Raw genomic sequence first — 20,522 nt, forward strand, 5'->3', positions numbered from 1 at the left:
TCTCCATATTCAGTGAACTATGAGTTTGAAGTTCTTAAGGTTATAGAATTGCATTGGTTTGCTTAAGCCCACATTCTGTGGCTCTCAGCATGTTCGGTGGTTGGTTTGTACCACTTGACAAGTTCATTTGTGACTTTTACATTCGTGACATCTATTACAGTATTTATGTTATGGGATGTAATAGGTAGGTCAGAATTGATCTGTTGATTGTTTGCAGATTTATGCCGTGTCTTATAGGCAGAGAATATCTGTTGCTCTTACAAACACTGTCTGTGTAATGATGAAGGAATAGATTAAATAGATTAGACAGATATGGGTTTGAAAAGGGATTTCATGCTCACTATAAAAAACATATTTTTAGTATTATAAAATAAAAAATATTTTGATACGTGGTGTGGCTACTGCATTTTGTAGCTTATTTTGATACTTCAAATTAGGGCATTTTATATTGTACTTTAAAATGCATTTTGATGTATTTTGCCCTTACCACCACTAGACCAAAACACACTACTTTTATTTCATATAGTTCATTCTCTGACTACTGTGTAAAACTATCACATCAGTAGGCCCATGAAAATGACGTCACCGTTTCTAAAGGAAGAGACATGATATACTACAGTCTAAGAGCTCCATCCTGTGTTGCAGAAATATCATGCACTGCCTTCACAGTAGCCTGCATCCGAGTTCCCCAACAAACTGCAAATGGCCGTGAGAGGCACAATACGCCATACCATGCTGTTGCACTATGTAAGGATTACATTCGAAAAATAAACTTTGCTTAACGATCTAAAGGTTCTCACACCAAGGTTCATTAATTGTTCAGTATTTACAGAGCTTTAGAAACATACCAGTCAACAGCATTTAATCTGCTTTTCCTAGGGAAACATAACGAGAGACTAGCCTGCCTAAGAGACTCAGTTGTGAAACATAATTTACGTCACCACCAAGTTTTTACTCAATACTTGGTCATTGCTTGGCCAGTCTCAACAACATCGGATTATTGAGTGATTGGCTCACCTATCCGAACAGCCTGGACTTTCTACTAAGTGTCAATCAGCATACTTGACACACGGTAATGCTCAGTTTAGGATTAGTCAAATCATAGGATTGGTTCTCTCACTGGTTTCCATTGTGTGTTCTGCCACTGTGCACTGTGCCATATGACAGACAGACACAGGGGTTCAGAGGAGATGCCGGTCTTATCTAATGCAGGCCTCTGCATCTGTGCAAGATCAGGGCTGCCGCTGCAACAGTCTCTGTGTTGGGAGTCAGTAGCCTGTATGCTACATTGCACATCTGGAGATCAGATCTCCACCCTGACCACTTTAAGAAAGAAAACAAAGAAAGACCTCAGTTGGATGGAATTTGATAGCTTTATTTTAGGAATGTTACATATTTACATAAATTAAAAGGAAGGCAGAAGCCAATAAAAGGCAGCCCTATATTGGCATTTCTTTGAATCATTCATTCAGTCTCTAGAAAATCAAAAGCAACCGTTTCATTGAGGTTCTCAGGCCCAAGCCGCCAGTGTTTTTCTTTCTTAGTAGATATCTGAGGAATGACAACAACAAAAAAATCTTTGCTATTATTTCTAGTAGGATTCCATGATGACTGCAAAAGAAAAGAGCTAATGCTCGTACCTCATCATCAGACTCTTCGAGTGTCAAGTTAAGTAGAGTGGAGCTGGTAACGTGGCATACCTCAACCTAGACATAAAACACAGGCAACTTGTGTCTTTTCTCATTTACAGCACAGCACTTGTGTCTACGGAGAACTGAGGGATGGATGGAACACTCTCTGTTACATAACAGCATGTGACAACACTTAAAGTCCTTGCCTCACAGGAACGGTTTTGAAAGCACTCAGCCAGTTGAAAAGGTAATATTGTTTGGGGCGGGGGCAGGGAGAAATTATGTCCTGCGTGACCTCGACACACTGGGACATGCTGGGCTGTGTGGACAGCCTTGATTAATTGTTGGAGCAGTGCACTGTAACTGCACCCACCTACCTCCTCCTCCTCCTCCTCCTCCTCAGAGAACTGCTCTTGATCAGGCTTGCACAGAGCGCTGAAGCTTTTTCTCACGCCTTGGTCCTGTAAGAGCAAATCCATCACTCAGCAAGCTTACTGGTTTGAAAAGTCCCATTCAGGAAGAAATACTGATTTCAATTCCCATGATTGATATCGTCTAGTATTTCCACATGTGTAGCCTATTAGCATTTGTGTATGAGGGAAAAATATCTAGGCTACTCTATAGCTGTTCATTTCTTTGTCACAGTGGAAATGTCAGGTGGGTGATTGAAGACTATAGCCTACTAGCTTTCTATCTTTATCATCATCACCATAGCCTATAGGCCTACTTACCATATTGTTGAGAGGAATCATTCAAACTCTTTAAGTGTTTGCCTGGAGAATGACAGTTAGGCAATGCTTGCACAGTCTAGCCTACAGAAGACTATAGGCCTATATCTCTCTGACATGCAGTTTAAACTAGATCATACGCAAAGAACAGGCGGGGCATAGATATTAGAAAGCTAGAGAGTGTATTGTCCGTCGAGTTCTATAAAGTGACCGCCATATTGATGGGGATAAACACCGTACCGTCTATGGGCAACACTTGCCAGCAATCAGAGACGCCTGATTTCCAATTAGAGACACCTGTGTCTCCATCCATTGGCTCAGTGATAGTTGCCCCGACCATGATCACGGCGCTAAGTTCTGGAGCGCACAGCGTTATCTAGCTTTCTAATATCTATGATGCAGAGTGCAACAGTCCGCCTTCCAAACAAGCAAATCTGATCCTGATAAAGCACTTGCAGACAAAGCTCCTTATTGGTTAATAATGTGCCAGGTTTCACAGAGGCCAATAATACACTGCAATGTTATATTTTGACCAGTAGGTGGCAGTGTTTTCCCACATTCCTTCCTAGATGTATTGATACCTTGCTGACTGAGTTCATTGAACATGTCACGCTACATTATTGCATTGCTGTGTGGTGGCTCCCTATGGGTGGCTCTGAGCTCTGGAGTTGTGACACTCTCTGATGTTGCCGCCACGATCAAAAGTTCCAAAAAACTGTGCTGAATGGCTGAATCGCAGGAGGGGGAGATGTAGCCTGGATGCTGGAAGGTGTAATCCATTAACTCACTGACTACTGACCAAGAGATTGGCTGTAAATAGTTCCTAAAGTCCCATGACGAGGAAATAGCCTGGAAAAAGCGCTGCCATTATTTCCTATGCAGGTCTGAGAGTGTCACCACCCTGTTTTAAGTGCTTTGATGCACGTCGCAATTCTCCCTATGTTCTTTAATCTGGTCATTTACATAAATAAATTACTTTAACTTCAAATAACAAATGTATGAGTTATGCTACGCAAACCTGCCCTGTCTTGTATGTGGCCTCCAATTATGGTTAAGGAGAATGCCTCGTCAAGTCACATTTATTTATAGCACCTTGGGTCAATTGCATTGTGGTTAAGTGTGCTATGAATAAACGCGACTTGATTTCTAGTTGATGGCACACCAACGACTTGGGTGGGGATGGGTTGGATGGGGTTGCATAAAGTAGGCCTACCAGGTTATCTGTTGAATAGGCTAGTTGTTTTAATGTATGATAATCAAAGGACAATGTTGAAAACTCATGATGCAAGCATATAGGCAAAACATACAGATATGCAGAATGCTGGTACCCAATGACTGCACCTGCTTATGTCAGAGTAATCTCATAAATCTGATCATTTTTAAGATTATTTTAGACCTCATTGGAAATTGCTACATCTTAACTACTCTGCGTCTAATATTTCGCTGGAAGTAGCTATATCTAAACTACTCGAGAGACAAAGATCTTAAATGTTAAAATGTCCAATGCTAATAAACGTTAACCCTGATATGAAGGCATCAATAATGCTGACAAATAATATATCGGATGAGCGTTTATTGCTATAATTGTGTCCAAAAGTATACATGCTGACTAACAAAAACCAGCAGAATTTTTACAGCCAATTTATTTGTTGGCATCTACCTCAACTTTATTACAAAATGATTGATATTTTAATCAAATGAACAAAATACGTTCAAAAGGTACAAAGACACAATTTACATGAGTTTTGAGTAAATGAGAAAATCCCTGTTGAAGGTCACATCTAAGTACAGAGTATAATTGTTCACAAAATCTTCAGAGGTGGGTAAAAAAAAAACCAAACATAATTTCACCATAGTGTAATGAACGCAATCATTCTTCTTCTATTACTTCCATACATTTACCACAAAGATATAACTCCCTATCGACAAAACAAATTGAACGTAATTTGGAGGGAAACCTTTCTTTACAAATATGCTCTGTCAATCATGTCAATCATGTCGGTTCTAAACGTGTACAACCCATGCTTCTCACACAGAAAGCATAACTTAAAGAAAACACTGGAAGAAAAAAGGAAAACAAACAACCATACAAGCATCCACACACACACACACACACACACACACACACACACACACACACACACACACACACACACACTCCCAGTCCAATCTCCGTCACTGTTTTTGCTGCATGGCCTCCTTGCGGGCAGCGTCCTGCAGCAGCTGGGTGTCCACCTCGTCCGCGGGCAGCTGGACGTAGCGCACCACCGAGCCGCGGATGAAGCAGTTCTTCACCGACAACTGGGCAGAGCGAGCAAGCATGAAATCAACACGGACGGACAGACAGACAGACACACACACCATAGTTTGTATCAGCATCTTAAAAACAAGATCTAATTTTCTCTTGCAGAGGTAGGCTACTGCACTGCCATTTCTAATTTTGAATGTTAATGTAGAACAGATGTCAAACATTATTGTGAAAAAATATTAACATAGATCAGCTGTGATGATCTGTGATCAGCTTTTGCTCCTCATATGTTCATTCTGACACCGGATATCTTGTTTGCCCAATAATAACAATTTTGACACACTTAAATCCTTCTACATTGTAACATGCTGATTTACCAGGTGCAACACTCAACCAAGTCCGTGTAGACACAAATTACATTAACAATACAATAACACTTGGTTCCACTGGCTATAAATGAGTCTTTCGTGCATATGGCCCACTATCTGACATAAACAACAACTAGTGTATTTTGGCAATGTATTGTTTAGAAAGCTGACTAGATGTTCACAGGGTGGAATAGAATGGATTTCAAAGTTGATACCATCACAACCAGCTGTCTCTAAGAAACATTTCCCATCTGCAGGACATAGCTTTAACTGTCCATTTCATTTAATTTCATTTCAAGTAACAGTTAATGTATCAGTCACTAGGAACACTATATCTTCATTTGCAGACAGTGACGTTAAGATTGCAAGGATTATTTGAGGCTCTTGAGTGAGAGGATGGTATGTGGATAATACAGTCAGTGTTGCCAGATTGGGTGGGTGAATTGGGCTTCTTTTATATCGTTCGGCGGGGGGAAATAAGCTGTAGGCGGGTAAATAACATTTTGAGTTCAATGGTTCTCTATGAGAAAAACGTCATCGGGCGTTTTTTTGCTGAACACGGCGGGGCGATTGGGCGGAAATCAGTCAACCCAGTCTGGCAACACTGAATACAGTGGGATTCTTAAATGTGAAACTGTTAAGGAAAACACAAACGTCCATATAAACAACACTTGTTGAATTCAACAACTTACCATGTGTGGATATTTTTCTGGGTCAGTAACACTGATGTCTGTCAGCTTGATGTTCAGATACTAAATTTCAGGGGGGGAAAGGAAGATTCAGAGTCAGTTCATGTGCTGCAGGATAATTTGCTGTATGTGCTGTATGTTCAGTTGCTGTATGTCCAGTCGCTGTATGTTCAGTTGCTATATGCTGCTGTATGTTGCTGTATGTTGCTGTATGTCCAGTTGCTGTATGTCCAGTCAATGTGTCTATGAGAAATGTGTTTATCCTGTGTTTTGGTGAGCCAAAGACAATTTTCCACCTAGGTGGACAATTAAAGACGTATTCTATTCGATTCTATTCTATACATAAGATCTGGTGTCCTACCTGGTCCACAGAGTGAAGTGTGCCGCATATACTGAAAAAGATGGACATTTTGAGTAAACACATAAATCAAAGGCATGAGTGGTTATACTGGTATATCATTACGTTAGGTGCAATTTGTACAAGACGTGCCACTATAATGTAATGTCGTGTACATAATCACCTCAGGTCATTCTTGAGCTCCACCACGACATCCTTGCCCACCAGGGATTTGAAGAACGAATAGAATAGCTGTAGAGAGATGATACTGACATGAGTATTTCGCTGTCAGACACAGTGGTCTATTTTTTTAACGACGACTAACGCATGTCATGGGGCACACAAGCACCAAGACATGAGCCAAACACGCTTTGCTGTGTACCCACTGGTCGTCTGACTCTACACAAGCTAGCTGATAAAAAGCTAGGTGCTCAATGTGGATCATCATGGACACTTCTTGACAAATCACTGATCTCACTTTGCCAAATTGTTGCAAGTACTTTCCACTTTCATCACCTGCAACTCAACACTGCAATCCTAAATATGGATGACTAATCAATATAAATAACCAGATTGTCCTTAAATGTTAGATATCTAGCCAACTAGCCGCTAGCTAGAGAAACATGACAATGAATGAGTAACTTCGTCACATCAAATGCGGATTATAGAACACAATCTGCTCACTAGTAAAAACAGGAACAGACTAAGGTTACATTGTCGGCATTCGAAATGGTAAAAAGTGCCCCTTAAAACTCAAAATGTACATTTAATGCCTCAAACATGCGTTATCTTACCATTTTCAAACGCTGTCTCGAAGTCGCATCAAAATGAAATCACACCCGGGAACAGTGTAGTCAAGTTCTCATTGGCTTAGTGTCCTTAAACGTCATAAATGTGAGACCAACACCAGTGTGCCCTCTCTTGTGCCTCGTATCCATGCTGTTTTCCGAGGTGTTGAATTGAAAAGACATGTTTTTATGTTTGTGGACATAGTGAAATGACCGACTCATATACTGGAAAAACGGATACTTCATATGGTGCAATGGCAATGGGCGTTGTCACCAGCGGTTGTGGACTTTTCCTAGCATCTTCCTGGCATCTCAGGGGACGTATGGGGAGTGTCATCATGACAGCTCTTCGGCGTAAAAGTGGAAGCAGTTTTCGTAAAACTGGCCTCTTGGGTGAAGAGGTAAAGATGACACTCGTAGTACGAAAGGACCTAAATATGGGTAAAGGGAAAGTGGCAGCTCAGTGTTCCCATGCTGCTGTGAACGCATATAAAGAGCTTCAGAGGAGAAGCCCGAATCTTCTTAAGCAGTGGGAGTCTTGTGGCCAGCCTAAAGTGGTGGTCAGGGCTGACAATGAGGAGTCTCTACTTGAACTTTATCGCCAAGCTAAAGAATCAGGCCTAGTTGTCAGTTTGATCCAGGACGCAGGGAGAACCCAGACAGCCCCAGGTTCAAGAACAGTTCTTGCTGTAGGGCCAGGACCCGAAGATGTTGTGGACAAGATCACAGGACATTTAAAATTGTATTGAATGTGTTATTATGCATGTCCAGGATTCACACCTGTTCGACGCTGTCTTTAAATGTAATAAAGTGTTATTTTTGTCAGCGGTTAAATGGTTATTTTTTTCGGCCTTTTGATATATATAAAAGATATATTTATATCTAGTTGGGTCTGAATAGTTTATGATAGAAATAAAAGTGGAATCTCGCTGCGACCTCTAGGAAATAGCCATAGCTATAACCATTATATTCCAGCAGATGGCGAAATCTAAGTCTTCGATAAAATGTATACCTGCACACCTTTTTCGAAGTATGTCATCCTTTCCCCGGTTTATATTTTTGGTTTAGTCCTTTATGCAGCATTGTCACTGATAGGAGATATTGAAGAGGTCTTTACAACATGTAACGTGTTAAAAGGTTACTTGCAATTTAGGTACCATTAGAATGCCAACTTTCAGTACTGTTATAGGGATGAAAACTCCACCATACTATCAGCCTGAAGGAAGACACTGTATGAACACTGAAAATGAAACACGGCTACATGGCATTTCACATGGAATAGTGGTCTATGGATGGATGAATATGTTTGATAAAACGCTTCAACATTTCCCTGACAACCTAGTTACCACTAAATCTGACAACCTAGTAGCAGACGTTGGACTTCACATTCACGGACATCTGCTGCAACCATGCTGGATATCCACTGACATGATGAGTTTGAAAAGATAACCACACTAAACAGCATGTAGCCTCCGCACAGAAAAAGGCTCTTTATTTTTGGACTATTTGTGTTGTTTCAGGTATGGACACAGGAGGGTGCTGATGAGCCGAGCCATGCTAAACCCACAGGGGCCTTGTCCAGTGCTACAGCCAGGCGTTTGGGGCTTTTCCTTTGGAACCCAACAAAAGAACAACATGGAAGAACACACACATTTGATGCATAGAAACTGCAACAAAATGGGAAAAAAAAAAAATCACAATGTACATCAGGGTTTCAAAAACCTCTTTAAACCTTGTGTTCTACTGCTGAAAAGAACATTATTTTCAAACGCAACACAGCATTCAAAATAAGACTATACACAAACTGTACATGACTTTTACAAGCTCTCGCTCATTCATTCATTCACTCATTTGTTCATGTATTCGTTCACTCACTCAAGCGCAGGTATTTATACTGAACAGGTAAGAGGAGGTCTGCTAATTAAATTTTCCATGGATACAGTCCCTGCACAATACAGGATAAAAGTTCACAAGAAACATTGGATTTTTTTTTTTACATTACATTCCGTTTGCGAACCTGCAGACCGTATTCTGAACCGAGTCAGCTGATGCTGCGTTGACCTCTTGACCTCCTGTGTTGACGTCTGAGCTCATTGTCTATTCACACGCTCAGCAGTTTATCTGGAGTGTGGTCTCCCTCTTGTCCTGATCTGGGGCCAAGCTCCCCTGCCCTGCCTTGACCCCTCCAGCCCAGGACCGCTCACTCCACCTCGGCCACCTCGGCCACGTGTGCCACCTCCACCTCCATGGTCTGGATGACGTCGGGGGAGTCGTCCATCTTGGTCCCGGCCTGCTGGGCCAGCACGTAGTTCACCACCTGCATGATGCTCCTGTCTGAGAGCGTGGCCACACCGGCCGCTGCTGCTGCCGCCGCCGCCGCTGCTGCCGCCGCTCCGGCCTCCACGGCCTGCACGGCCTCCATGGCCTCCACCGTCTCCTCGGTGATGAGCACCGTCTCGATCTCCTCGGTGCCGGCGGCGGGCTCGGCGGGCCGCAGCTCGGGCGGCAGCTCGGGCGCCAGCAGGCTGACGGCGTGCTCCACCTGCGTGCCCTGGTTGTGGAACTGCAGCGTGTCCTTCTCCAGCATGATCTTGCCCGGCAGGTAGTCGCCGTGCAGCTTGGTCATGTGCTTGCGGAGGGTGCGGGCGTCGATGTGCGCCTCCTGGCACACCGGGCACACGTACGGGCGCTCGCCCGTGTGCGTGCGCACGTGCCTCTTCAGCGAGCGGGCGTCGGCCCACGCCACACCGCACGTCAGACACTCGAATGGTTTCACTCCTGTAGGACAGGGGCAAGCAGAGCTGGATTAGCAACTATACGTGGATACATTCATTAAATAGCACCTATACATGGATACATTTCATTAAATACCACCTATACATGGATACATTTCATTAAATACCACCTATACATGGATACATTTCATTAAATACCACCTATACAGGGATACATTTCATTAAATACCACCTATACAGGGATACATTTCATTAAATACCACCTATACATGGATAAATTTCATTAAAGACCACCTATACGTGGATACATTCGTTAAAGACCAACTATACAGGGATACATTTCATTAAAGACCAACTATACGGGGATACATTCATTAAAGACCACCTATACGGGGATACATTTCATTAAAGACCACCTATACGTGGATACATTCGTTAAAGACCACCTATACGGGGATACATTTCATTAAAGACCACCTATACGTGGATACATTCATTAAAGACCAACTATACAGGGATACATTTCATTAAAGACCAACTATACAGGGACACATTCATTAAAGCACCTCTGGAGAAAACCAAGTGTTTTAACCTTGGTAACATGTCCGTATGGTGCCTGCTAGAAGATACATCATGTGTGAAATAACCAGTCAATGTCATTGCAGAGGATTTTTGCTTTGAATCTACATTTTAACCGAGTCTGGCATCAGGACATGAGTGAAACATTTGGGTAAAGCGTCAATCCTTAGTACTTGGGAGTGGGACAATTCTACATCAAGACACAAAGAACAAACAGTTTCTGAATGTACACTATGGGTACCTACAGTAGGTAACGGACTATAGGAATGTGATGATTGATTGTTTGATACTTTATCATCATCACAATGTTTCGAAGACTCATCTAAGTAATGCATACAGTATGTGCATGTGTGTGTGCATGTATGTGTATGTGTATGTGTGTGTGTGTGTGTGTACAGGTATGTGTGCTACTAACCTTGGTGGTTGTTCATGTGTCGGCGGTACTCCCGCAGCTGAGTGAACTTGCGTCCACAGTGCTCACACTCCCTCTCCAGGTTCTGCTTCACGCGCCCCTTCTTGCCGTGCGTGGCTTTCTTCACGTGCCGACGGAACAGGGCCTTCTCGTAGAACTCCTTCCCGCACACGTTACACCTGAGGAGGAAGCACAGGCACGTCTAAGACTTATCGCCAGTAAAACATCACAAGGCATTCACTTGTGAAAGCAAGGAATAAGTGAACCTCTCTTTCAAAAAGGCTAAAGCCCTAACCATAGCAGTTGTCACCCAGAAATGGTTTAGTTTCCAGGCGCAGTTATGTGGCTCTGGCCATTAGCAACTACCATCAAAATATGAGAAAGAAAAGACAAAGACTTTTCCCTTAAACTGTAACAGCTCATAATCACTCAATTACACTCCCAATCACAGAGTACTTTTGATGTTGCATCATTCAAAAGACCGATGCAAATTTTTAATTAGTAGTCCATCTCACACACACACACACACACACACACACACACAGCTTTGCTTGCATGTACAAGACCTTTAAAGCTCTTACAGAGAACAATGACATCAGTGCCACTCTGGGGAGATGAGCAAAACAAATCAGGCACTTGCCTGTGAATGGGACTGCTCGATTATGACAATAAGAGTATTTTTGTCTATTTTGGGACCACAATTATTTTAAAGGATTACGCAATGATTTTGGAATTCTAAATACTATTCAACAACAATAACAAAAAAAACAATAATTATTCAACAAAGATGGATTTAAAGCTCAAGGCATTGTAGCAAAACATAATGGATTGTTAATCAATCAATTTGATCAGTAGCACAGCCCTACCAGAGAAGAGGAGAATAACCTGTGAGGACGCAGCTCACCTGTAGGGCTCTGCAACCGTGTGGGACTTGACGTGGGAGTACCAGTCCTTCTTCCAGCTGTAGCATTTCCCACACACCTGACACTGGAAGGGTTTCAGGCCCAGATGTTTGTTCATGTGCTGCTGCAGGTCTTTGGCTTCATAGAAACTCTTATCACAGCTAGACAGAGACACAAACAAACAAAGATAAAGAAACCGTGCAAGTCTGCTGTCTAGCAGTGCACCGGGCAGTGTGTGTGTGTGTGTGTGTGTGTGTGTGTGAGAGAGAGAGAATATGAGTGGGTGATTGAAAAGGATTATGTGTATGCAATTTCTCAATTGTCATATCTTTAGAATTATGTTCCATTGTGTTAATAGCAAGTAGTCTATTTCATTAATAAAATCATATTCAGGTTATCACTCTGATGTTAGCTTTTCCAACATATGAGCAATCAAGGTAATAAAGACACTACAGTACATGTAACTTAACTGTAGAGAGTGAGAAAAAGAGAAAGTGTGCGTGAGAGAGAAAGAAAGAGATGGTGAATTGAAATGAAAGTGTTCTCACTGTGAGCACTGGAAGGCTCGGACCTCTGGTCTGGGCTGGTGTCTTTTCAGGTGCTTACTCAAGCCTGAGGCCCTGTGGAACGACCTCCCACACGTTGTGCATAGATATTTGGACTCCCCTGTGAGGCAAAATGTCACTTCAGTCATTTCACTTTTTTACTTTACTTTATTACTCATGACTTGCAGGCTCTACAAAAAGAGAGAAGGAAACTAGCTTTGGGGCGTTTTTTTTTTTTTTTTTTAATCACCCTATTTTGAACAGAAAAGCTCAAATGTGGTGCAACATCTTTCTGACAAAATGAGACTCATGAGAACCATTTAAATCATTTTTGGAGTCACTCACAATTAGTAAAAAAGATCCTGATCTCTGAATCAGAAAATGAAACTAAGGCACTCCCGTTTGTAAATATTTACTTGTATTTGAGCAAGACAAGATCCTGATCTCTATTCTACTCTAAAGAAGGATGAACCAAATTGCCTAAACTGTTTCCCTGTGTTTTTAAATATTTACCTGTATTTGAGCAAGACAAGATACTGATCTCTATTCTACTCTAAAGAAGGATGAACCAAATTGCCTAAACTGTTTCCCTGTGTTTTTAAATATTTACCTGTATTTGAGCAAGACAAGATCCTGATCTCTATTCTACTCTAAAGAAGGATGAACCAAATTGCCTAAACTGTTTCCCTGTGTTTTTAAATATTTACCTGTATTTGAGCAAGACAAGATCCTGTTCTCTATTCTACTCTAAAGAAGGATGAACCAAATTGCCTTAACTGTTTCCCTGTGTTTTTAAATATTTACCTGTATTTGAGCAAGACAAGACCCTGATCTCTATTCTACTCTAAAGAAGGATGAACCAAATTGCCTAAACTGTTTCCCTGTGTTTTTAAATATTTACCTGTATTTGAGCAAGACAAGATCCTGATCTCTATTCTACTCTAAAGAAGGATGAACCAAATTGCCTAAACTGTTTCCCTGTGTTTTTAAATATTTACCTGTATTTGAGCAAGACAAGATCCTGATCTCTATTCTACTCTAAAGAAGGATGAACCAAATTGCCTAAACTGTTTCCCTGTGTTTTTAAATATTTACCTGTATTTGAGCAAGACAAGATCCTGATCTCTATTCTACTCTAAAGAAGGATGAACCAAATTGCCTAAACTGTTTCCCTGTGTTTTTAAATATTTACCTGTATTTGAGCAAGACAAGATCCTGATCTCTATTCTACTCTAAAGAAGGATGAACCAAATTGCCTAAACTGTTTCCCTGTGTTTTTAAATATTTACCTGTATTTGAGCAAGACAAGATCCTGATCTCTATTCTACTCTAAAGAAGGATGAACCAAATAGCCTAAACTGTTTCCCTGTGTTTTTAAATATTAACTTGTATTTGAGCAAGACAAGACCCTGATCTCTATTCTACTCTAAAGAAGGATGAACCAAATTGCCTAAACTGTTTCCCTGTGTTTTTAAATATTTACCTGTATTTGAGCAAGACAAGACCCTGATCTCTATTCTACTCTAAAGAAGGATGAACCAAATTGCCCAAACGGGTTCCCTGTGTTTTGCACAGCAGTGCCCTGCGGACAGACCTGTGTGTATGCTGGTGTGCTCCTCCAGGCTGCGCTTGCTGACGAAGGACTTGTTGCAGATGCCGCAGTGGAACTGCTTGGCGGCGTCGTGCAGGGCGCGGTGCATCTTCAGGCTGTGCTTGTGGGCGAAGGTCTTTCCGCAGACGCGGCAGGCGTGCGGCCGGACGCCCGTGTGGTTGAGCATGTGGATGCGCAGCGAGTACAGCTTGGGCAGCGTCTTGCCGCAGATGTCGCAGACGAACTCCCGCTTGGTGCGAGGCTTGAGCTTGCCCTCTCCCTCTCCGTCGCCGTCGGCCCCCTCCTCGCCCGCGGGGGAGTCGTCCGCCGACGGCCGGGGCAGCGAGGCCCGCTGGGTCTTCTGGTGCTTGTGCCGGGCCATGTGGGCTCGTAGGGACGCCGCGTACTGGAAGTCCTTATTGCACAGCTGTGTAGGGGGAGGGAGGCAATGAGTCAGAGGAGCAAAAGTGCAGCTGTGTACTAAGAGTCTAATAAAGGGGCGTAACAAAGTGCTGAGACACCCGAGTATTCCTATACTATACTTTGATACTGGATTGGTTGCTTCAATCAAAACACAGAGGTGCGCACTCAACAAAACAAAACAAAAACAAAAACAAAACCAAAACAAAAGGAAAGAGGAAAGAGTATGAGGGAGACTGGTAATCTTTTTACATTACATTACTAATGTGGAACAGATTGTATGCTGGTGTGTACTTTATACTATGACCTCTTTCCAAGAATATGATTAAATGCACTGTTCATTAAGAGGCAGCAAGACTCCACAAGGACAGACACACACACACACACACACACACACACACACACACACACACACACACACACACACACACACACACACACACACACACACACACACACACACACACACACACACACACACACACACACACACACACACACACACACACACACACACACACAGCGGATGCCTACCCCACACTTGAATCCGCGGGACTTCTCGTGCTTGAGCGTGTGCATGATGAGCGCGTAGCGCCGCTCGAACACCATGCCACACTCGCCGCACGTGTGCTCTCCGTCCACCGCGCCGTCCAGTTCCGCTTCCGTCTCCGCCGGCTTCTCCGCTACGCCATCCATCACCTCCTCGCCGCCTGGCACTGCCCCCTCCGCTGTGGTTGGCGCTGCCGCCGCTGCTGTCGCCGCCACCTCGTCCTGGCTCTCGGCCTGCTCCACGCCCTCTGGTGCTGGCTCTGCCACAGAGGCGGCCGCCGCTGCCGTCTCCTCAGAGTCGCTCTTCTTGGGGGTCTGGGCCCCGCGGGGTCCTCTCCTCACTGCCCGTGGAGTTGCCTGCGCAGAAATACAAGAGATTGATGACATCCATGGAATAATTCACAGCACTGGCACAATGGGAGCACATACAGTATTCTCGAGCAAAATGTAAATTCTTTTCAAAAACTCTACAATCACTGCTCCTCAGAACTTATTGATGAGCGTTCTATTTTTACTGTTCCATTCCTGAAAAATTCTGAAAACATATTTCTGCACAACAGGGACATTTAAAAATAATAAAGACAGCGACAACCCAATTATAACAATTTGCGCAACAGTACTACACTTGAGACACTGGTCCGCAGGTGTATATTTATATAGCACTTGCATTAGCCTGTACCCATAATGGCATAAATGAGTAAATGTGCAATGACCTTCAGAGTGTTGGCACGTGGGGTTCCTGGAGCCTTCTTCTCCTCCTCTTCCTCCTCCTGCTCCAGGCCCATGTGGAGGCGCACATAGCCCCCCTTGCCCATGGAGCGCTGTCGCAGGCGCCTCCTGTTGGGGTCGTCCGAGCCGCTCTCTTGCTCCTCCTTCTGCATCTCCTCCAGCGCTGCCGGGCTGGGCTCCGGAGTCGCCACCTCCTCCTCGGGCTCCACCACGGGGACCGGCTCTTGTTTGGCTTTGGCCGGACGCCCTCGCTTCCGCTTCGGGGGAGGAGGTGCCGGGTCAGGCTGAGCGGGAACCTCCTGGGCAGGAGGTGGCGGAGGGTCCTCTTTCTCTGCGGGGGGCGCTGCAGCGGTCATCTGGACCACCGCAGGGGAGACCTCTTTCCCGGCGTCCACGCTGATGAGGAAAGGGCCAGTTTCCATGCCCTCGGGCAGAGCCGAGGCATCGCCCTGTGCGCCGTCTTCGACTTTCCAGCAGGCCTGAACCACAGCCAGGGACTCGCCTGATCCCGCCTGCCCGCTGTGAGTGATGACCGTCATGGTCTCGCCAGCGGCACCGTCCGCGCTGGGGGCCATCAGAGTCAGGGACTCTCCGGCCCCGACCTGCCCAGCTTGTGCGAGCAGCGCAAGGGACTCTCCCGCTTCAGCCATCCCTGGATGGGCAATCACAGCCAGGGGCTGTCCAGCTTCGCCGTCCCCAGTGTGAGTGACCACCGCCTGGCCATCGCTCTGCATGGTGACCATGTAGGTGCCCGGCTGGTCGGTGGCAGTCTGCTGGGGCATGGTCTGCGCCGACACCACCGTGTGAATGTCGCCCCTCTGGTAGACGGTGAGCTTCTGTTCCTCCACCTTCCGATGCACCGACTCGCAGATCTCCAGAACCTCGGACATGAGCAGGTGACGGGCCAGAGTGGCCACTTCCGCCATCACGCAGAAGTTAAACGTCAGGTTGGACGTGTAGGCAAAGTCCAACAGAGGCAAGATGCTGGCCTTGGTGAAACCTACAACAGAGAAGCACACACCCCAATGAGCAGCCAGGAATGAGCTCTGGGTCAGATCGCCCTTGTCTCATACTCATATTCAGCTCATTTCCAGCTAGACTTGACATCATCTAAGAATGAATCTGCGCCTTTTAAATTGGCTATACTCCAAGAGGTGGTGTGTAGCCCCCACACAGAGAGCAATTCCGAAAAGCTGAAGCTCGCCCTAAAAAGGTGAAAACTACCGTAGAGGCAGAGTAATGTCTTAAACATTTGTCAACGTCTTAAACGACTTGCTGTTATTTACAATGTGGTGGAAATGCTTCAGTTGACCCCCATCCTCAGTACAACAGACATTTTTGGTGTGAGCTTCAGTGTTGGCCCCTATAGACTTCAACACACATGCTATTTGCTTGCGATGATAGCATAGTGGCTAAGGAGCTGAACTAGCATGCAGTAGCCAGAAATTCAATTCCTTGCTTCCATCGTTGTGCCCTTGAGCAAGGCACTTCACCTCGGCATTGCCCTGGGAACAAGGGCCCTAGTAAAATAACTGACATAATGTAAGTTGTGCTGGATAAGAAGAATCTGCTGAATGAATAAATGTGACCCTGTAAAGCGGAACCAGTCGTTTCGGTAAAATTTAGTAAATTAAGTTATTGTGCTCACGTGAACGGCCATAAACTAAGCTTTCCAATGATATGTATATCGAGGGTATTACACAAACTATCGCTAAGATAACCGCATCCAAAGTTGACATGGTTCTCCTGTCACGATATGCCAGAAGAGGAGAAATCACCTGTTTAAGCGGCGCGTGCACAATGGGAATGACAGCAAATGTGTTGAATCTTCGCCGGGTTTAACAGTCAAAACGTAGGTTTTTCAGTGAAATGCGTTCACGATATGAAACTGTACACTGTATACAGCCGAATTATGCGAAAACGTGAAATTCAACATTTTAACCCGGAAGTTTGTTATTGTTGATTTTCTCAAAATAACAATGTGCGCAAAACGACTGATTTCGCTTTGAATGGTCACAAATCTAAATGTGAATGCGACCGATGCTTTTATACAGTGGCGGTTCTAGACTGAATTACTCCCTGGGCGAGATCCCCCACGAGCATACAGGACCATACCATACAGGAGTTTGCTAGGATCTCAAAACCATATTATGAACGTGCCTTGCCATAGAGAAACACATGATAACGTTGGATTATGAACATAGGCCATTATGCCACACAAAAACATGGGGTAAGTGGAGCTAAATTAAGTTACTATTTTGCTGTCACTTCGTCTGTTGTATGGCCTAGAAGGTTGTATTTGGTATCTGTGGATAGCTCTAGCTCTCCTCTTTCATCTGCCATGCGTGCCATATCTTTCTGACTGATTTCTCGAGTAAATCAAACGAGAGTAGCCTAAGCTATATGACATTATTATTTGTTTGTCACTTCGTCTGTTTTTATAACACAATCGATGTATTTGGTCGATGTATTTGTGTACCAATGGAAAGCTCTGTTTCTCCTCTTTCATTTGATATGCGTGGCATGTTTGTGTGACTAATAATCGCGGAGCAATGTAACAGACAAGAATGGGTGTGTTTTTTTGACGCACTTTACGTCAGTCGGTCTCATAGGGTTAAGCGCTCGTGCGGCCCCATACAAGATGCCGCCCCGGGCGACCGCCCGGTTCGCCCGTACCTAAAACCGCCACTGCTTTTATATTATATTCCCTCCCAAAGAACTTACCAGAGAGGTCCACAACTGCCTCATGGCTGGCCGCCGCCCCCTTCTCAATGAACAGCTCGTAAAAGTAGTCGCTGCAGGCAGCCAGCACAGCCTTGTGGGCACGAAACTCCTCCCCCTCGATCAGCAGCGTGATGTCACAGAACTGGTTACTGAGCCGCTGCTGGTTTAATTTGTCCAACATGGACTGTCCATGTTTGGTCAAAAACTGTTTTACCACACCCTTGGAGTCCACCTGCCCACACACACAAAGGAAAAGGGAGAAGTTGTTAAAGTGTGCACAAATCAGGAGACACACTTGTGTTGAAGTTGGTGGCGCGCCTACTGTCTCATACTGTCCTGTGCCACTCGCCTGCTGACTTCGGCCATTTGTCTACTGTCCCGTGCCAGGCACTCACCTATTGTCCTGTGCCACTCCCTTACGGTCTTCTGTCATTCGTCTGTCACACGCCACTACCCTACTGTCCCATGTCACTCACCTACTGTCCTGTGCCATTTACCTATTGTCCCATACCACTCCCCTACGGTCTTCTGTCATTCATCTCTTTCTTGTGCCACTCGCCTCTGTCACATGCCACACCCCTACTGTCGTGTATCGCTCATCTACTGTCTTGTGCCACTTGCCAACTATTCCATGGGTTAGAGTTCGAATTGGTTTGGTTGGCAACTGTCACAGGACAGTAGGCAAGTGGTACATGACAGTGTTGTGGACAATGGTGCAGGACAGTGGGTGAGTGCCAACAGACAGCATAGGCAAGTGGCACAGGACGGTGTCACAAGACAGTAAGCAAGTGGCATGAGACAGTATTGCATGGCAGCAGACAGGATGCCACAGGATAATGTCATGGAACAGTTCAGTAGGCGAGTGATGCGCACCACCAACAACAGTATAGTACAGTAAAGTACAGTTGTTGCTCCTACTGTAATTCCTGCCTGCTGGCCAGTTTAACATTTAACAGAAATACTGATCAAAGGTTACGATCTAAGGATACGGCCAGTTCTATTCCACAAACATGTTATTCTTTTCATAGATGTCAGAAGTAGGTGAGTCACCAAGACCCTCCATTTACAGCGCCAGCCTTTTAATATGAAACAGTGGCAAAGAAGCATACATGTATGTCAACATCATGAGGCACCTCAAAGTGGTTTAATGTATTTACACACAATGACAGCAGACTGGCCGGTCCCTGTTGATAAAATAAATCCTACAGGAAATACTGCACATACCGAGATATAACTAGTTATTGATCTGTCACTTACAAAAACCAGTTCGTGCTTGTCAACTCGAGGATTCTTCGATTTGGATTGGGTGGCCGAGACAAAGTCCAGATCTTCCATCTCTTCCTCATCTTCACCTTCCTCTTCATCGCTGACGTCCACAACGACAGTTCTGCGTCTCCCTGGTCGCCCACCAAACCCCTGAACGCCATCCTCGGTGGAAGCTCGACCGCGGTCCTGCCTGCTTTGACACTGGCTACATTCTCTAATGTAATCCTTGACTTGCTTTAGGATACCTGTGAAAGGGACAATTTACTGTTAACTTCACGCTGGTAGCTATGCATGCATCCACACAGCCAAACTGACGTAAATCCACACAGCCAAACTGACGTAATCCATGCGCAACATAATGTCAAGTTCATGAGGAGAGGCCCTGGTGATCCTGCCCAGTGAGCTAGCTCAGATGTCAAATTTGGATGTTACCGAACTATTCACTCACTGTAGTGTAGCCTATGTAAAGGAAGTCAATTTCGCCTCCGACTGAAAGTTTACAGGTGTTGCTTTGTCAAGTTAGGGTACTATTTAATGATGACGCATTTGGGAAATAGCGTTCATCTGTCACACTGCTGATAACACATGGAGGTTACAAGTGAGGTTACCTGTCAAAGTAGGCTACTACGGCTAATGTAAATTGGCTAAGGCTAGCTATTTAGCTAGCTGTTAGTGGTAAATCGGTAAGGTTATAATATTAGCTGAACGTTTATTGCATTGGACATTGCCTGCGCATTATTTCCTTACCTCTCCACCAGTATTTTTGAGAGATGGTTTCCCAAGTTTGATGTTGGTTGAGGTGTTCTCCTCCGGCAGTGATGTGTGCTTCATCGATAAGTTCCTTCCTTCGTCCGGCCTGTAAGACAACTTCCAGCTCGGTGAATTCATGCTGGCCCTTCTGCCGACGCTGGTAGTACAGAACTCCGTTCCGCACGACATAACAAGCAGCTGCCTTGCGTATCTTTCTTTTTGTATTACCATGCGTCCCGGGTGCGTATGGCTCCCGCTCGTCGGTCAGATACCGCCGGATGGCTAAGTAGCTCTCCTCGCACGACATATCACGCTCTAATAGCGCTTACACCAGAAAAACCTAAGCCGAAGGGAGGAGCCTCCTCGAACTTAAAATTTGCCCAGATATTTTTTCAGCCGTTATCAGTTTCCATAAAGCACCTTTAAAGCGACTCAAATCGTATTATTATTATTGTTTTCCAAGTGGGAACTGCAGTTCTTGACCGTGTGGGGTGGACTTTCATGAACAGACAAAATGGCTGCTGCACAACC

General features: G+C 44.6%; 3 protein-coding genes and 1 long non-coding RNA gene across 5 annotated transcripts; 1 reads left to right on the forward strand and 3 right to left on the reverse strand.

Annotated features, from left to right (window-relative positions):
• Positions 1–1,354: 1,354 nt before the first annotated feature.
• LOC134102639 (uncharacterized) lies at positions 1,355–1,709 on the reverse strand. Its single transcript, XR_009941536.1, has 2 exons — positions 1,641–1,709; positions 1,355–1,551 (listed from the first exon to the last, which is right to left on the reverse strand). It is a non-coding gene; the product is annotated as an uncharacterized LOC134102639 (long non-coding RNA).
• A 2,208-nt stretch (positions 1,710–3,917) lies between these two features.
• Positions 3,918–6,884, reverse strand: smx5. 2 transcript variants are annotated; one of them, XM_062556723.1, is made up of 6 exons: positions 6,796–6,884; positions 6,186–6,253; positions 6,026–6,056; positions 5,668–5,727; positions 4,491–4,660; positions 3,918–4,456 (listed from the first exon to the last, which is right to left on the reverse strand). In XM_062556723.1, the coding sequence occupies exons 1-5, from the start codon at positions 6,796–6,798 to the stop codon at positions 4,535–4,537; spliced, it is 288 nt and encodes a 95-aa protein (XP_062412707.1). In that variant the 5' UTR covers positions 6,799–6,884; the 3' UTR covers positions 3,918–4,456; positions 4,491–4,534. The 2 variants fall into 2 exon arrangements, with proteins under 2 accessions (XP_062412707.1, XP_062412706.1); XM_062556722.1 differs by having other exon boundaries at positions 3,918–4,660; positions 6,796–6,882.
• Positions 6,885–6,907: 23 nt separating this feature from the next.
• Positions 6,908–7,617, forward strand: LOC134102577 (peptidyl-tRNA hydrolase 2, mitochondrial-like). Its single transcript, XM_062556721.1, has one exon. It carries the CDS (start codon positions 6,999–7,001, stop codon positions 7,536–7,538), a length of 540 nt encoding a protein of 179 aa, XP_062412705.1. The 5' UTR covers positions 6,908–6,998; the 3' UTR covers positions 7,539–7,617.
• A 638-nt stretch (positions 7,618–8,255) lies between these two features.
• Positions 8,256–20,487, reverse strand: zbtb11 (zinc finger and BTB domain containing 11). The gene is made up of 10 exons (XM_062556024.1): positions 19,989–20,487; positions 19,233–19,486; positions 17,976–18,207; positions 15,236–16,251; positions 14,508–14,879; positions 13,557–13,980; positions 11,966–12,083; positions 11,420–11,578; positions 10,519–10,694; positions 8,256–9,567 (listed from the first exon to the last, which is right to left on the reverse strand). Exons 1-10 carry the CDS (start codon positions 20,296–20,298, stop codon positions 8,990–8,992), a joined length of 3,639 nt encoding a protein of 1,212 aa, XP_062412008.1. The 5' UTR covers positions 20,299–20,487; the 3' UTR covers positions 8,256–8,989.
• Positions 20,488–20,522: the final 35 nt, after the last annotated feature.

This window comes from Sardina pilchardus, chromosome 15 (genome assembly GCF_963854185.1).
Source record: "Sardina pilchardus chromosome 15, fSarPil1.1, whole genome shotgun sequence".
NCBI lineage: Eukaryota > Metazoa > Chordata > Actinopteri > Clupeiformes > Clupeidae > Sardina > Sardina pilchardus.

Bases quoted from the DNA above. Each gene is read 5' to 3' on its own strand.
- smx5 (XM_062556723.1), bottom strand. The intron at 6,057-6,185 runs GTGATTATGTAC...CATCTTTTTCAG, and splicing joins GAGCTCAAGAATGACCTGAG to TATATGCGGCACACTTCACT. The intron at 4,661-5,667 runs GTAAGTTGTTGA...CGCTCTGCCCAG, and splicing joins CAGAAAAATATCCACACATG to TTGTCGGTGAAGAACTGCTT.
- LOC134102577 (XM_062556721.1), top strand. From the start codon at position 6,999: ATGACCGACTCATATACTGGAAAAACGGATACTTCATATGGTGCAATG.
- zbtb11 (XM_062556024.1), bottom strand. From the start codon at position 20,298: ATGTCGTGCGAGGAGAGCTACTTAGCCATCCGGCGGTATCTGACCGAC. The intron at 16,252-17,975 runs GTAAGTTCTTTG...TCTCTGTTGTAG, and splicing joins GGCAGTTGTGGACCTCTCTG to GTTTCACCAAGGCCAGCATC. The intron at 14,880-15,235 runs GTCATTGCACAT...ATTTCTGCGCAG, and splicing joins CACGTGCCAACACTCTGAAG to GCAACTCCACGGGCAGTGAG.